The 18,677-nt window shown below is 30.1% G+C and overlaps 1 protein-coding gene across 19 annotated transcripts in view; it reads right to left on the reverse strand.

Moving 5' to 3' along the window:
* LOC143235028 (xylosyl- and glucuronyltransferase LARGE2s-like) overlaps nucleotides 1-18,677 on the reverse strand; it is a 98,365-nt gene that overhangs the window by 7,197 nt on the left and 72,491 nt on the right. For all 19 annotated transcript variants that reach the window (XM_076472748.1, XM_076472761.1, XM_076472755.1 and 16 more), the window contains 8 exons: nucleotides 17,935-18,093; nucleotides 13,636-13,737; nucleotides 9,754-9,841; nucleotides 6,342-6,466; nucleotides 5,028-5,183; nucleotides 3,908-4,014; nucleotides 3,450-3,647; nucleotides 1,659-1,757 (listed from right to left, as the gene is read on the reverse strand). In XM_076472748.1, coding sequence (XP_076328863.1) covers nucleotides 1,659-1,757; nucleotides 3,450-3,647; nucleotides 3,908-4,014; nucleotides 5,028-5,183; nucleotides 6,342-6,466; nucleotides 9,754-9,841; nucleotides 13,636-13,737; nucleotides 17,935-18,093 — 1,034 coding nt within the window. The remainder of the gene's footprint in view (nucleotides 1-1,658; nucleotides 1,758-3,449; nucleotides 3,648-3,907; nucleotides 4,015-5,027; nucleotides 5,184-6,341; nucleotides 6,467-9,753; nucleotides 9,842-13,635; nucleotides 13,738-17,934; nucleotides 18,094-18,677) is intronic.

Here is an 18,677-nt window from a genome sequence, read left to right on the forward strand (position 1 = left end):
AAATATTTTCTCAATCCAAATGAGCTGTTTTTGCATATAAATATAATTTGTAGGCATTCAAATCAAGAATTTCAAAAGCATTAAGTTTCTGAATGGCAATGTCATAGGCCACCTAATTAGACATGTTATACAATAAGTATAACGAGGTCAGGGCTGCTACAGATACAAATACTGATACAACAACGGAGAGATTTTAACTTTCCACTCATTGACTGGGATTATACAGAAATAAACAATGAGAGAGACAGATGTTTTGAAATGGTTCAGAATTGTTTTCTAAACAAAATGGTCAGACAGCCAACAAGGAAGGAAGACCATTTTAAATATTTTGTTAACCAGTAATAATGATATGACTGTAAGAGTATGAGTAAAACATTTGGAAAAAAATGATCACTGAATAATTAGCTCAACTGCTTTGCTACCATGTTGAGATGTTTTTTATCCTAATTTTTGAGAAAGTTAATAATAATAAATATTGTCTTATGGCCTTAAAATTAAAACCAATTTACTTTTAAACATTTCTTTAATCTTCCTCACATCACATTTTAATTCAAATTAGGCATTCTTTAAAAAGATTAAAAATAACAAGGTAGAAAACTGGCAAAAAGAAAAAAATGAAGAATAATTATAAACTAAGTGTATGAGGTTTAAATCAATAAATAAGATGGAAGTGTTAGAAACAAGAATTGTTTTGAGTGTGTGTGTGTGTGTGTGTGTGTGTGTGTGTGTGTGTGTGTGCGTGCTAAATGTAAACATCTTAGAATGAGGACTTGGGCTTTTAACCTTATGATTAAACACTATGGTGCATGTCAATGTTTTACAGTTACATTCAAAAGTAAAATATATATTACATTTGAATAATCTTGGCATCAAAACAATTTTTATTTCTTATAAGATTTAATTTCTTAAGTTTAAAAGCAAATATTTAAAAAATTCTCAATCTTCAACATTATAGCTTCTAGCATTTAATATAAACACAAACATACAATTTCTGCATCTGCCAAGTTAACCATATTTTTGAACCCATGAAAGAAGCCCTATTCAATTACCTTAGCATTCAAAATAGTTTTCAAACCATGTTTTCTTCATGCGAATGTTAAATGTTATAATCAACAGATAGGATGGGTTAAGATTTATTAAATTACTTTATCTTCTTATTAGAAAGAGAATGTGAGTGTGTAACTAAATAAATAAAGAAGAGTACAAAATTTTATTGAAATTTACAAGATTTTTCAGGGGACTGATAAAATAAAGGCCTCTAATTTCCTTCTGCTATATTCAAAGGGTATTAAAGCAAGAGGACATGTGTAAGACTTGGAAAAAGTAGACTAATGGCTAATGAAACAAATTTTTGTCAACAATAGTGGTCATTAATTTACAAGAATTTAAGAGAGAAACTGATGCTTCCTTCAAAGTAAAAGGAAGGATTTAATTTTTTTACTTTCCCTTTGTTTGGTGAGCAAGGTTAATTTTGAAGGACCAAATAATTTCTTGTTATTCATAGATCATGTCTAAACTGCTTGAGACAATGTTATTTATCAGTTAATTTTTCTTAATTCAAATGCAGAAACTGCAGTATAGTGCTATAAAGCTTGAAAAAATGATGAATTGTTAATAGAAATGAAGTTCAAAAAAGGAAGTTTAATTTTGTCACTCACTTTCTATACTGAGAACTTGACCTAAACTTGGCAATGTCAAAACTTGGGGCATGTGGCATGTGCACAGCAAAAGCATTAGGAAGCACAATAAATTCAAACCTGGAAAACAAACAAAAACAGTGTAATAAAAGACTGCTTCTAAATTAATTTGATTAACAGGGTTTTAGCTATAAAACAAATAAAACTTATTTTTACCTAAAATTGTGGAGGACAAACATGTTATGTGCTTGAAAAAGTTTGGTTCATAGACATGGCTAGGAACTACAAATAGTACTTAACATTATAACAATAATTTGAATTAAATTACAATATATAAAAAAATACTATTTACTAAACATTTAAGTTTTTCAAACTCCTCTAATACCATGTTCTATTGTTTTTTATATGCCCTCCTATCTCAGCTGTTTTATTCTAAATAAAAACCACAACTGTGTTATTCAAAGTTATTGGTATATCATTGCACCAAAAAAGCCTCAAATTATGAAGTAATAACTGACTTTTAGACTGTCTATTAAGAAGATTTTTTGTGAATAATGTTGAAAATCATGATTTTCATAAAGGTATAGATGTAGTATTTTAGACTAAATCACTTTTATGTTAATGAAGTTTTGGAAAAAAAGTTATTGCTTTTTGATCCGGATTTTGATTGTAGTATATAAAAGAATGAAACACTGTTTTTAAATAACCTAAAATAAACATTTTAGTAATTAATAACACTAAATTATAAATTATGTTTTTGTTTAAAAATCAATGTCAGACATCCAAAATATAGCATTTTTGAACAGTACTATTTCACATATGAAAAACATTAAGTAATAATAAAAAAAAAAAATAATCAGGAAACAGGAGGACTGGATAATTCATGTATGAAAAGTTTCAGTTGCACATAACACTTATAAAACTAATAACAAAGATAAAAAACACAGCAAGCAAATACATTAAAAAAGATCACAACTGCACTAACTCAATTAGTTTTACCATGGCATTACATTACTCCACCTATAATCCCTCTTCCATGGTACACATTATCTCAATACATGAATGTATAAAATCCTACCTATTCTGTGGAATATACTACATTCAATATAATTTATCAAAGAATGCATCTCCTTTCTTTTACATCTTCTGACAATGAAAAATACTTTCAAAGGTTTGAGCTAAGACCAGACACTAGAGATATCATACCCTCATCAACAACCTCTTACCTGAGAAAAAGCAAAATACAACACATTTAATTTATCATTTGATATGCCTTATTAACTTAAGTGGTTTTTCACAGGTTTTCAGTGTCTTACTCTGAAAGATTCACTGCATGGTACTTATTTATATTTGTAGTAAGAACTTGCATTGAAAACACACATTTTTAATACACTTCAGTTTTTCAGAACAGTTGGTTATACATTTTTCTACTTATAAGGTCGATATTAAAATTCATGATTTTTGAGCATAAACCATCAACTACTGTCAAATACTTCAGGAAATCAGAGACCTGAAAAACATTAAACTACCAGAGGTGACAAACACATTACAATGACAGAGTAATAATCTTCCTTATATAATCAATAACTTTTAGCGTGTTAAAAACTATGAAACACTTTAGCAAATTAAAGGTCTGAAAGAGCAACTTGCTAATCATATAACAGATGAAAAACTTCCACTTAAATACATAAAAGTAAAACATTTTTTTTTACCTCAAACAAATCACTTGTTGAATGGTCATCGTTTTTATTACAAATAGTTTTAACAATAAGCAAAAATCTGTGGTTAAGTTGTCAATCGAGAAATACTTGCCCTTGTGCATAAAGTTCCATGATGTGAGATACTTTGTTCCATCCAAACCCTACAAAACGTCTGTCATACTCAGGGATATCTCGGCGAACTACAATATAAGGTTCAAAATCAGGTTCCCACAAAACTTTATATGGAGTGGTAGCTGTTCTCCATTTGGCATAGTTAGTGGGACTATGCCCACGAGTCCACACATGATACCTAAGTTTACAACAATAAACACAGATGAATTATAATAACAACCTGCCATATGTACAACTACATAAGTGATTAGGTACAATTGAGACCAAACAACTTGCAGATGTACTTTCTATAGGCAATAGGTATTTTTCACATATTATAATAAAAAAATTAAACAATTATTATTAATTTGCTAAAAAAGCCATTACACAAAATACTGTATATGAAGCTACAAATATTTATTTGAGTGGAAATAAAATAATGTTGCATAACCAACATACCTAAATGTAAACAATGTACCCATATCCAACATGGAAAGAAGTTCAGCTTTGGATTTAGGAAAAGACAACCGGTATCGTTGGGTTTCAAATGCAGGAACAACAAGAGCCTAAAGATATAATCAAGTAACACCATTTAAACCTACTATCAACAGCTAATTAAAGTTTAAATTGCATCATGTGGGTTGTCAATTATCATCAACACAGTTGTGGACATCCATCCTTTTCCAGCTAAAGATTCAAATGTTGAAAGACACATTTGCTTTACAACTATTAGGTTCTCTGCTAATACTCCAGTAATTATATATTTCACACATGCAAAAAATAAAATTGCTTAGTAATAAAATAAAGAAAAAGATACACTCATTTCTTCAAGAAGATAAAGATGAACTATAAATTACCTTAAGACAGATAAAACACTCAAGTGTTCATCTTTCAGCTACAGATTTCATCACATTAAAAAAAGTAATTATGGATTTTCTGTTACAAAGATTGTCATGAAACAAATTTGCATCAATACAAGGTTTTTTAATGACAAAAAATCCAGTAATATATCAAATGAGATTATGACAATTCTACTTTTAAACATTTTAATCTAATCACTTAATGTATCTCTACTTAATATATTCTGAGTGAACAAAATAACTTGGATAAAACAAGAACTTGTTTTATAAAAAAGATACACACAGGTGGAACTCAAGTGACATTTTAAGCTCTCAGATATGCTGTCACTTTGTACAGTTTTTTTTGATGGTGCTAACAGACATTTTGAAATGCAAATAGTAAAATAATATTGTGATCAATCTTGGCATAAGGCTTCATCAGCATGCATGTGTGTGTGTGTGTGTGGGGGGGGTTGATAGTCTACTTTGAAATAACCTGAAGTTAAATAATTTTTTCCAATACTAAGGATAATATAAAATATACGAAGTAAATGAATAACTGTGCATAGGCATACATTCTTTCAAGTCTATTTCAAACAATAATATTACAGTGATACCTAAAAAGTATAACAATGTAACAAATAAAGTTCAAGACAACCTATAAAAGTAGGAAAATTGTTAAGTTTTCTACAACAACTGCCCAGAGAATCAACTGATAAAAATATAAAAAAATTACTAACTTTCTTAGAAGACTCCAATCTCAGTGCTGAAACAGACTTTCTCAAGTAGTCATACAATCCATACATAGGTAAAAAGTCAATATCAGTAAGAAAAAGAAAAGGTGTTGTCACTTGTTGTAAGGCCACATTTCTCAAAAGATTCACTGGATAAAAAGGCTGAAAAATAAAATTCATCTATAAATCAAAAATTACTTTAAAAATTGTTCTGAAAAACTGTACACTGTTCAATATTTAAAAACAGATTACATTAACTGTTACATTACTTGAGTAAAAATCACTACACAAGCCTATTTCACCTGAAAATTAAATCTCACAGTATGAATATGTTGTTTTAAAGTTTCTATTTTCTGCTAAAATCCAGCTAGTTTTACACAAGGCTATGATTTGAGCCAATTTTCATATATAATGGCAAAAACATGATAAAATATTTCAAAGACATGCAACATACTCTTTTTGTCACAATATAAAGTTCTGTTGCCTTTAAATTAAGCATCTTAAAGCTTTAAAAGTATTTTGTTGTAAAAAACAATATTTACATAGGTATAAACAAAATAATTTAGTTTTTAAATAAGGTTTTGAAAATAATTTAATCAGAGGTTTCTTGTAAACATTTAACAGCAAAAAATTAAAATATTTAAACAGTTTTTAAAAACACAAAAAACAAGTGTAAAATTAAAACATCTAGTGTTATATAACCAATGAAAGTGACATTATGAAATGGAGAACATACTTATAAATATAAAATAATTTACAGTTCATCTAAACGGTATGCAAAACAGATAATAATATAAACTGACTTATCACTATTTATCAGTGTTCTTTGTTAATAAATATTTCCAGAATTGCTTGCTCTGAAGTTAAATATTATTCCCAACATTCCAACAGCATTAATAACTTTAATGTTTAATATATCAAAATACTTTTCCTTATATAAAACACAATATTCTAAATTTCTACTTGTTCTCAGCAATTAAAAGCAACATTTGTGATAACAAGAAACCCATTTGAGGTAAAAATGTATTTTCAAGATGGTTGGTATGGGTATTAAAACATTAATTAAAGTACAGAACAATGTTTAATTGAAGTTTTAATATCCATACCAACCATCTTGAAATTACATTTTTAAAAGCAACATTTTTACTCTATCAATCAGAAAAGGATAGCAAACATGTTGATCCATTCTGTAAAATAAAAACAAATTCTTACTAGTTTTGTTACACAAATGATAATCAGTAATTGTGTTTTTAAACATGAAATATAAAGAACCAAAACATTAATAAACTACTAATAGTAAAAAAATAAAATTCTACTTACCCCTTCTCTGTACACAATATGATACCCAACATTTTTCCGGCTCTGAAGAATTTCTGAGCTCAAAGTATAACTTAGAAACTGTTGAACTTCGGAGTCAGACATGTACAGAGCTAAACTGATGGGGCCTGAAAATGTAGTTTAGGCTCTGAATAACCAACCAAAATAAATATAATTTACATTCCTCTACTGTTAATGTCACTGTATTTAAGTTTACATTTATTTGGGAATGCAACTTTTTCTCTCTCTCTCTATTTGTGTGTGTGTGTGTGTGTGTGTGTGTGTGTGTGTGTATTAAAATTTAAAAGAACTGACTGCCAATTAATAACAATCATTTTTTTTAATTACTATTATTATTATCTAATCTCTCCTCACAGACTCTCAGGCAACTTGCATTGTAGTCAGAGGTATGAAAATCTATTCAGACATTTCATTTTGTTAACTGCCAAACTCATAGACCAGACAAGTTGGTAATTGGCCATAAAATACAGATGTAATATTGATGAAAACACAAAACAATCTGAAGCAATGACATTCAATCTGTTAAGTACCATCACTGGAATGAGTTTTGTTGAATGCAAATAATGTCCTTGGAGGGATATGAATTATTTTCCTCACCTTCTGTACATCTATAATTACTGTTTATGCCTGTTTAAGTTCTGATGTGTTGTTGCAGTAAACTGTTCCAACCAGAAAACACATCAAATTGCCAAATGTTAAGAACTAGTAGCAAAGTATATGACAAAAAGATACAAGAAATTATAAAATATTGGGATACTACAAAATGTGAGACGTTCATTGATCAGTTCAAAATTCACCTTTTTTTAAAAATTTTAATTACTTAGGTAATATTACTTAATTACAAAAAAACTTTTTATAGCTGATGAATTTATCAAATATCAAACTGATTAATCAGCATGTCCCTAATATACCATCATTATTTGTGCTTGATTAAAACAAAGAATGTGGAATTGTATCTTAACCTAATTTTCTGGAAAAATTAAAGTTTAATTTGTAATAAAAACTAAGCATTCTCACCACACCAATATGACTGTTGCTTTTAAAGTCTTTATTACATAAGGTAGGCAAGCATTCATTTTACTATTAAATATGAATGCAACTTATTTTATGACAATTATATTTGAATTTTAAATCAATATATAAATATAATAGAAATATTTTGTACTTTTCCAATGACACAGAAAGTTAACTAAAAAGAGCATAATTGCAACATATACAATGTAAGTAATGTCCAACTAAAACAATTTTAACTGAAATTCCCAAGTGTACTCACCTTCACTAGCAATGTATCCAAGTTCCCAAGTTGATAAATATCTTTTTAATTTCTTAATGATACACTACTAATAATATCTCAGGTATTGAAAATACCTCTACAATATATCTTGGAAATGGTGATAGCAAGCCTATATTAATGTTTTGTCAATAATGAATTAAAATGGTATCACCAACAAAACCTGTATGGCAGTACTAATGAACATGTACATAATACCACATGTGCAAAAAATACTGCAGTTTGTAAAAGTATTTTTACTTTAGTATGCCTATATATGCCTTACCTTTATATATCTACAGGGTGCAAAGAACTTCATTGAGGTCTTCTTTCTTAATTTTGGTAGAAGCTTGTTTTATATTCTGATTAAATACTTTATAGTGTCTATATCTATGACCACAGTTTTTATATCAGAAAGAAAGAGCACAGTATATAAACCACTGTTCAAGACAGTAAATTCTTTGAAAGTAAAATATAAAACTATCACGTTTCCTACCCTACATATTCCTTACTTAAAGTTAGGCTCAATTAATTTTAATAAACTGCTTGATAAAACATGATGCCATAAATTAGTATTTTAGTTCTTGGCAATAAAATAGTTGGAATCTGAGCTATAAAATATAGTTCAAAATGACAATTAAAGCACAAAATAGTAACATCATCACCATATTAAAGCTTTTCTTAAAACGTTGAAATAACTTAATGCATTTGTAAATCCTAGTCAAGTACTGAAAATCAAATATTAGAAAAAAATACCTCAAATAATAACTCATACAAGTAACTTGTTTGGTTATAAATTATTGATAAGAAATTGGAAGCAGTCAGACAAAACATATTCAACAAACAATACATAAATTGGAAGAGCAATTTTATATAAAACCTTAATTTGTCACTACCATTACTGCTCCAATGATAGTGTTAGGTGTAACAAACCTTATATAGTTTGTTTTAATTTGGCTCTTGGCAATATCTATAAGCTTGATAACCTTAGTTACACTGAACATATGCATGTCATTAGAAAAACTATTTGCTTCATTACCAAGTAACTTATTAAGTATCATAAAGATACACAACTGTTAAAGTTGCAGCATGTGATGACACAGGTCAACTATCTAGCAAAAACATGCAACTTGTTCATTTACCTGACTACGAAGCTTAATTATTCTAATATTTATTATCACAAGTCACCTAAACCACATTAGATATGTGAATATTATAGTATTATGGCAAAATTATCAAATTATATTTTACAGGGTGGTACAATAGGACTTGTGAATAATAAGAAAAAGTAATTACTTTTTTTGTTCATTAAAGGAAATGTTTGAATTTCTGGCCATTGTCTTTGAATGAATTCAGAAGATTTATTTTAATAAACAAATAAGTAACTAATTTGGTTTTATTAAAAGAAGTGTTTAAATTACTACCCACTAACTTTGAATAAATTCAGAGCATTTATTTTAATAAACAAACAAGTACTTTTGTTTTATTCTTATTCAAAATACCTATAGGACACAACTTCTGCATCACCCTGTACAGTGAACCAACTACTTGATGATGATTTTTTTTTTTTTTTTTACCAAATGTAAAAACTAAATATATGATTTTAAACAAAGAGGACAGGCTTATCATATTCATTATATTGCCACACCTGTTCACTACTTAATATCAAGTAATAATTATGGAAAAATGCTACAATATTACTTACATGCCTAAAGTAGGTTAGGATACTAAATGATGAGTTAAAAGCACATCAAAGATTGTATTTGTAATTCTTTTTTGTTGAAAAAAAATCTGTTATATCAATCTTGATTATCCTGCCACTCACATTATTTGATCATGTGATTTAGTAATAATTTATTAATTTATGTACTGAAAAGAGCATTAAAATATATTAATTGATTTCATATACACTTCCACCATTCTTACAAATTCTCACACATTTCCATAGATATTGTTAAGATGCAGTTTCATAGTTCAGATATAAACCTTAAGTTACATTTCTACTAATAACATAATACTGAAACACTGAAAACTTAAATTGTTTTACCTTTATGATGAAAAACAGAATTAGCCGAGTTTTGTTATATTGAAAATAACATTCATGCATATGTTTAGATACTTTACCATCCCAATGTTTACAAAGAGCTTCTACCATTTGTAGTCTGTCCATTGACAACTGAGCTACTAGAGTAACATCATTTCCATCTGGAGACTGATAAAAAAAAAAGTATAAAAATTCCTCTATACATAAAAAACATGGAATTTTAAATTATTAAAATAATAAACAATTGAATAATCAGTGAAAATAAAGTATTTTTTATTTATTTACTGTAATAACTTTCTTGGTTATTAGATACTCTTAACAAGCAACATTCTTCTAAAAATAAAATAAAAATGCAAAAATGTATCAATTACAGTTCATACAAAAGTATAAAAATGTTTTAAGGCTTTTAACACAAGATGTTAACATTTTTACAAAATGTTAAACATGCAATTCTTCTGAAGATTTTTTTATTAAATGAAATTAGCATTTTCTTAAAATATTTGAATGCATACAAATTCTTACAAATAACAATGTCTAAGTACTAGTGAGTAAATTTCAACTTTAGTTCTGTAATTCATTATTAGAAACAACCTGTTCATCTTATTCATTTATAGTTTAAACCAGTGGTTCCCAAACTGTGAGCTGCAGCACCCTGGGATATTTCAAATTTTCAAGGAAAACACAGTGATATCATCATCTGTTGGACACTCTGCAAACTACTATCTTGAGGTAGTTCACAGTTTAAACATTAGATTGCCTTACATTCCTTTCAATGAAGTTCTTGAATGTCTGAGATGCTTTTGTTTACTTGTACTTTCAGCTACTTAGATTTTGTATATAAATACCTGTTGACTCTCCTGGTCTCTCAGTAATCAAAATAACTTGAGGGTGTTGTGATCAAGTGTCTGCGAGGTTTAGCAAAGTTCAGTGAAATATTTTGTTGATTTTCAGTCATTGTGCATAATAATGGAAAGAACTGTGGGAGTGAAGAAAAGGATGGCAAATCACAGACCAGTGGCAAAATTGTGAAGAAATGGAAATATTGAAAATATGACGATAGTTATCTAGATTTTGGTTTTACTTAGGTAGATGTCAATCATGAGGAGTGTCTGCAACGTGTATTATATCAAAGTTTTGGCTCCAGAATGCATGCTTCCAAGTGAACTAAAATGCCACTTAGAGACCAATCATCCTAACATGGCTAGTAAATCCCATGATTATTTTACTGGAAAGTTAAAAGAATTGAAAGAACAAATAGGTACATTTCTGAAACAAGCATCAATAACAAGTAATGCTTTGCTAGCATCCTACAAGGTGACACATAGAGTCGTGAAATGTAAAAAGCCTCACACCATCGCAGAAGAACTGATTTTACAGCTGCAGTGGATATGGTGAACATTATGGTTGGTGAATCTGCAGGAAGACTGCTTTCAAAAGTGCCTTTATCCAACAATACTATCAGTCATAGAATCCAACACATGGTGAAGACCTCAATGATCAGCTAACTGAAAAAAGAAAGGAATTCAAGTTATACCTATATGAGGCAATAGATAGCAACAAAAATGCTCATCTGATTTGCTACAATGGATGGCAACAAAATTGTAGACCTTCTCTTTTATAAAAGTATTACTGCAGGTACAAAGGCTCAAGACTTATTTGAGATACTTGACACTTTTATGTGTGAAAACAACTTAAGACTGGACTAAGTGCATTGGCGTCTGTACCAATGGTGGTCGCACATGTCTGGCTGTGGACCCACTGCATAATCCAGAGGGAAGCCCTTGTGTCAAAGCACCCAAGTCCTCCACTGAATCTTGTCCTTTCTGAAAAGTGTGTTGAAAGTGGTCAACTGTATGAAACTTCAGCCATAGAAAGTGAGGTTTCTTAAAAAACTGTGCAAGGATATTGAATTTGAGCACACACTATTGTTGTACTACTGTAGTTCAAGATGGTTCTCCTGTGGGAATGTACTGTTCTGTGTGTTCAAGTTATGACAGGACCTCTACTCTTATCTTGAAGAAGGACACAAATGTGCTAAAAACTTCTTGGATACTGAATTTTTGTCACAATTAGCATACCTGTGTAATCTCATCAAAAACTGAATGCATTGAATCTCCCTCTGCAGAGAAACAACACATATTCTGAAACTTGCAGAGAAGATTTCAGCTTTCAGAAAAAAGTTACTACTATGGAGAAGAAAAATGAATAAAGATGGTGGCAAAGACTGTTTCTCCCTGTTGCAGCTGTTTGTTATATCCAATGATTTGCCCCAAGAACTAAAATCTGTTTTTGAGAAGCAACTAACACAGCTCAGTAAGTGGTTTGAAAATTAATTTCCAGAAGATATGGAGAAGTTTGCATGGATCCAAGACCCATTCAAGGCTAAAGCCCCATCTGAATTTACCTCTGCAGAAAAAGAAAATCTTACTGAGATGCCTTGTGACAAGACTTTAAAAACAAAATGTGGCAACATGGAACTAACTGAGTTTTGGATATCAGTAAAAGATGAATATCCACTGCTAAGTGCTAAAGCTCAGTGAATCCTAATTCCATTTACGATGCCATATCTCTGTGAAGCTGGGTTTTTGGTAGTTGCTGAGACAAAAAGCAAGTACCTCACAAAAATCAATATCGAACGGGAAATAAGGATGGTGGTGGTGTCCAAACTGATTTCAAGGATTGAGAAACTGTGCAGTGCCCTACAAGTGCACAAATCTCATTAGTAATTGTGGCTATGTAAAAATGAAATTAAAATATTGTTTTTACTTTCAATTTACATGTATTATTCTTTCAAACAGCTACTAAATTGTTAGGACATCAATACTTAAACATTTAGTTATTTGGACATAACTACTTAATAAACTACTGTTAGGAGTATCTTTTTGACTAAGGATGCTGTGAAAAAACTGCTGAGACACTAAGAGCACCATGAATTGAGAAAGTTTGGGATATACTGGTTTAAACCATACACATAATACAGTGTTATGGTATCAACAATATCATAGGTTTTAGATAAAATTTAAAGGTGTTTTATAGAATTTTCTCTCAAACTGAATGTTGTTTGTTGATGATATTTTCCATTATGATATGTGTTTCTCAAAGTAAGCAAAACCTGAAGAGAAGGTTTTGCACAGCATGAAGAATTTCATTTGCCAATAATATTTCTTTCTACTTTGTTTGAGTTAATAAATGACTGAGAAAATTTTTCAATGCATGCACACCTGTGAAAAAAATCTTTAGAATAGAAACAGAATCAAATCAGTAAAATATTCTATCATATGTGGTTAACTAGTCATAAACTTCATATATAAATTACACATCCCTCACCACTGGTAAAACAATTAAACTTATTTTGTCATCAAAAACAAATTTAAACTTGATAAGAACACAAATGTCAAGTTTCCTTGTAAAGTCAAACTACAATTAATTTACTGCCTCCTCCTCTTAGACAACTTTTATCTCAAAAAAACACGCATTCCAGTGATAACGAGAAAACCCACTTGCAGAGAAAAATATGTAAAAACAGCTGGTTTGGGTTGAGAAAATTTTTTATGTAGAGGAGCAAACAATGTTTTGACCTTCTTCGATCAGCTGTCGGTCAGTTACCTTTCGTTCTTTCTCTGTGAACCTAACGATGACCATAGTAGGTCAAAACATTGTTCGCTCCTCTACATAAAAGATTTTCTCAACCCAAACCAGCTGTTTTTACATATATAAACATTCCAGTATCTTAAATTAAAAATTTAGTATATTTTAAAAATAAAATAGATGTTGAAAAAGTTACTAAAAACAGTTTTACCAGTGTTTGCCTCTCATGCTAATAACATTTGTATCTGGTTGGTTTAAAGAATCACATTAAATGATAAATAATTAAATACAAAAATTATGCATCAAAAAAGTAGTTTTACTGTATTGTCTATATCAAGTTGACAGACACTTTTAATCAGATTCTAGGTGCTTACAGGTTCATAATCATATTCAATATAATACAAGTGAGTTCTGTGTTCCACAACTCTTGCTCTTCTGAACTCATAGCAGGGATCATCTTCATCAATGGCATTTAACTAAAGTAAGATATCAAAACAGATGTAAAAAATTATGATTTATGTAAAAATCTAAATATACAACATAAAAAAAATTACTTTTAATGACCTAATACACAGTAGATTCTTAGCAATAAATATCTTTAAAACAAGATTTAGATGCTTCACACAAAACTAGAAAAAAATTGAAATATTTTACCAAAGAAATAAACAAAAACTGGAAAATAAAACTGGTTCTTGTAACCCATCATAGATACATTCCTCAAGCCCAGGACAAACAACATGTCAACTAATTAACTAACTTTAAAAGTAATGCACAGAAAATATGTTCTGATGACAAAAATATTTCATTGCTACTTGTTCTTGTAACTTTTGTAACACTCAATGAAGTAACATTGCCCAGAACTTTTTAAATGATTGCTTTTTCACTACAGATCTCACTGTGGTTGGTGGAATTGACAAACCACATGCAATAATAAAATGTGCATTTACAAAACGTAAGTAACCTGTTAACTGGGGAAGATAAATTAACTTAGTTTTCACATTAGGTTTCTCTTGGGGAAATGAGTTAACTCATCCTGATGTCATTTGACTATTTCTGAAATGGGGAGGCCATTTTATCTCATCTGAGCAATTATTTCTTCTTTTATAGCTATTCTATGTTGTTTCTTGCATGTTTTGATTATATGGCTATGTACTGCTGGCATAATTTAGCAGGTTTTTGCCATTAAAATAATGGCATCAAACAGATGTCGTAAGTTTATAGCTGCATCAATTTTGACTGAAATTTTAGCTAGTGATGATTTGTTACCATCATATTCTGAAATTGATGCCAAGTCTGAATTTGAGGTTCATAATTTAGAAGGTGAAAATAATACCACTACTACCTTAGACAGCAGTTCTGATGCAGAAACTGAAACTCAAACTGATGTCTCTAAGGCAGCTTCAGATGATCAGTCTGCATGGACAACGAAATCTCACTGCAGCAGGGAACAGTTTCCATTTACTGGTATACCTGGTATGACATTTCAGTTAGATGATGTAGAAGAGACTATTTGAAGCTGTATATTACTGACAAGTTGCTTGAAATCATTGTACAATAAACAAATTGATATGCAGAACAGTACAAAGCCAAACTCAATAAATCTGAGATCCTGAGTTCTTGCTTGGGAGCCAACAAATGGTGACAAGATTCATGTATATCTTGCCCTTTTGTATCTTCAAGGTATTATTCACAAGACTGAAACTGCACAATATTTTAGTCACCAGCCACTGCTCCAAACACCATTTTTATATGAAACTATGACTGAAACAAGATTCATGTTGCTACAGAAGTTTTGCACTTTGCAAACAATGAGTCTTATATTGGAGGATGTGGAACACCAACAAAATTTGTTAAATTGAAACCAGTGATGGACATATTTTGCAAGAAATGAAAAGAAGTGTACATACCTAAGGGAGACACCAGTACTAATGAAAGCCTCATGCTCTGGAAAGACAGACTTTCGTTCAAACAATACATACCAATCAGATCTGTAAAGCCAGTAGTGGCTATATGTGGGACTTCACTGTTTACACCAGAAATGACACTGACTTTGAGGCAACAGTTCCCAATATGCCTCATGCTGACTTCATCGTACATCGTTAATGCAGTCACTACAGGGCAAAGTCTATTGTGTTCATATGGAAAATTTTCACAGCAGTCTTACACTTCTTGATCAACTAATTCCTGCAAATACTGATGTCATTGGAACTGAGACTGAACAGAAAACTCATGCCACAGCAACTGAAGACTGCTAAACTCAAAAAGGGCAAAAAGCAAACTTACTATCATGGAAAGATAATGACTGTAAAGTGTAAAAATGTATGCATGCTTGGTACAGTACATAATGATGAATTTGTTGAAATGCAGAATCACTTTGAGAAAATGCTGAAACCCGCGATTGTTGTTGAATACAACAAAAGCATGGGTAAAATAGATCTTAGCAATCGATACTTTGTGAGCTATCCGAGCATGTGGAAATGACTGAATAAGTATTATATAAAACAGTTCTGACATCAACTAGACATGATTGCTTTCAGTGGCTACTTATTATATGTAAAGTCAGGAGGACAGAAATCCAGACTGAAATTTCTTCTGGCTGCAGTGAACAGTACAATACAGAGGCACCTGCAGGAAAGACCAGATGTTCATCGCAGTCGACCATCAGTTAAAATTGCTTCCACTTCGGCTTATGACACAACATTTTCCAGAATTGATCCCAATGTTAAAGGGCAAACATGCAAATGCAAGTTGAACTGTAGTAAGGTCGACAAGGAAACTGGGAAAAAAATGCAGCAAGTGTCAAGATATTACTGTCCATCACGTGACATCATGGTGTTTGTCATACCCTGTTTCAAAAATTATCATATACAAGTTAGAGGTATCTCTCTTTGTAAAAGTTGACAAACTATATTGGTGATGAGATTCATGTATTTCTTGGCCTTTTGTATCTTCAAGGCATTATTCACAAGACTGAAACTGCACAATAACCTGAGTCAAGACAACACAAAAAATTATGTAGCTTCTAGATTTAAAACTATTATGATATGTGCCTGTGTGGTATTAATTAAAAAAAAAATAAATTCTTTGAAAAATACTAAAATACTAAATTTGACAGTATTTGTTTAAAATAATTCTACACCGAGTGAGAGTTTAACCACTAGGTATACTTCCAGTTAAGGACTTAAGAAAGGTTGGGCACTTTAACACAGAAAAATGAGAAAACAGCCAAAAACACAGAACACAAACTGTGAGAAAGTATAATGCAACTGTGTTTGAAATAGAGACACTGTCTGATTCCTGCAAAGTTATACAATTTGACAAACTCTCCAGGTATCTCCTTTTCTCCAGTTTTTTTATTACACCCCCCTAAATATACAAAGTTTAATGTAAATTACTCACTATAATATCTGTAAAATTCTGTGTGATACTTATACTGTACCAAAAGTTATAATATGGAAAATATAGTGAGTTTAAAATGGTTACACAATTGGTCAAATTAGCTGACCACATAGTAGAGTTATTTTCAAATGACAAATTAACAAAACAAACAATAAGGACTGACTGTATTAATGTTTTTTATGTAGTATAAATACTCACAAAAACTGCACATACACAAAGAAATCACAAATTTGTGCTATAAAAACAAATACATCACTTGAAAACAAGTATAAAGAAAATGAAACTGTACAAACCCAGTGAATCATTTAAGTTTTTTTTTTATGAAAGTCTTTTCTGTTGTGTAAAACAAAAATTAACATTCTAAGTCATAAAATAAACTGCTAAAACTAATACTATTAGCTTCAGTTCTCTTTTAATTAATATCAACCAGTTACTCTTACATTTTGTCACCAACTGTATGGTAACTATCATTTACATAAAAGTTCAAAAGTAAGAAAAAGTGCATTAAACTTAGTTCATGGTTATTACGTACTATGTTTTCTTTATCATTTTTTGAGTAGACTACCATACAAAGTTGACACTAAACAAACAAAAGCAACAAGGATATAAAACTTGGTATTTTCACAGTGTTATATGGGAAAATTTGAAACAAGATGAAATGTAACAACTGGAAGGGTATAAAGAAAATATAAACATCAAGAATCAGCAGAGATATTATGGGTTATTAACCAAACTTATCAACAATTTCAGTTTCATTTTATCCAAATGAGGTATTTCATTACCATTCACATGATATGAATTTAAATATCTGGTCATTTAACTTTAGCTATGTATAGAAGGTATCATAGTCTTGTTTCAGATGTTAATTTGAAGTGAATCTCAGAATTCAAGTGCTTAAAATCATCCAGGATTTGTGGTTCAATCTCAAAAGAAGAGATTTGAACATTTCATTGTAACAGTATCTGCGCAATTCACTTTGTATATTTCCATTAAACTTGAATTAATAGTTGAACCCAACTATCTGTACAATTTATTGTTCAGTACCAACATTAAATCTAAAATCTGTATATCTTTTCCAAGTTAATGACGAACACTCTTTTTATACATTGAATTTTTTCTTCTGGAAAGCAAGAAAAAATAACAAAAAATCAGTAAAACAAATTATTTCTGTGTTTTATCAAAATACAGCTGTTTGGATAATAAGTTTCAATGAAGCCATCATTAAATTTCATTAAATATTTTTGTACTTTGCTAAAGCACTTTGCACAACTTACAACTTCTTGCACATGTGTACTCCTGGTATTATTACAGCCTATCAGCTCTCGATGAAGCAAATTCCCATCATACTCAAGGAAAGTTAAATAGAGATTACGGAAAAACTCAACATGCTTGTTCTTCACTTTCAATTTCTTTGGAGAGTTCCAGTGTATTACCTATAAAAAGGATAAATTTGTTTACAAATACAGCCTGATTATTACAAAGCTATAACCAGAGTCAAGACAACACAAAAAATGATGTAGCTTCTAGATTTAAAACTGTTATGATACCTAGTTTGAATGACCCCAACAACTTCTTAAATGAATATTCAAGCCTTTGTTCAGTAAAACTTAATACTCTACCTTTTATTATCTATACCATAATACTAACTGTGGTGCAATCACCAAAATACAGTGAAATGGAAATATTCAAACTATGAAATAAAATCCATTATAAAAACACCATTTTTTTTCTGAAAGGACTACAGATTGTAATATACAGTTACAATTATTTATCCTAACAGCTTTAGCTTCTAGATATTTAACATCTGGATTTTTTTTATCATTTTATTACTGGACACTGAAATCTGTGTGCATGAAAAGCAATAAACCATAGCAGTAGAACTTAAAGTAAACAAATTGTAGGATTACAGTTAATCGCATAATTGTTTTTTTCATTTAAGTTTTATCTTACCCAAAAAAGAAAGTTTCTTATTTTTATACTTAAATTAATTTACTTTAAAAATATGTAAAAAGAAATA

The sequence above is a fragment of the Tachypleus tridentatus genome, chromosome 12 (assembly GCF_004210375.1).
Source record: "Tachypleus tridentatus isolate NWPU-2018 chromosome 12, ASM421037v1, whole genome shotgun sequence".
Classification (NCBI taxonomy): domain Eukaryota; kingdom Metazoa; phylum Arthropoda; class Merostomata; order Xiphosura; family Limulidae; genus Tachypleus; species Tachypleus tridentatus.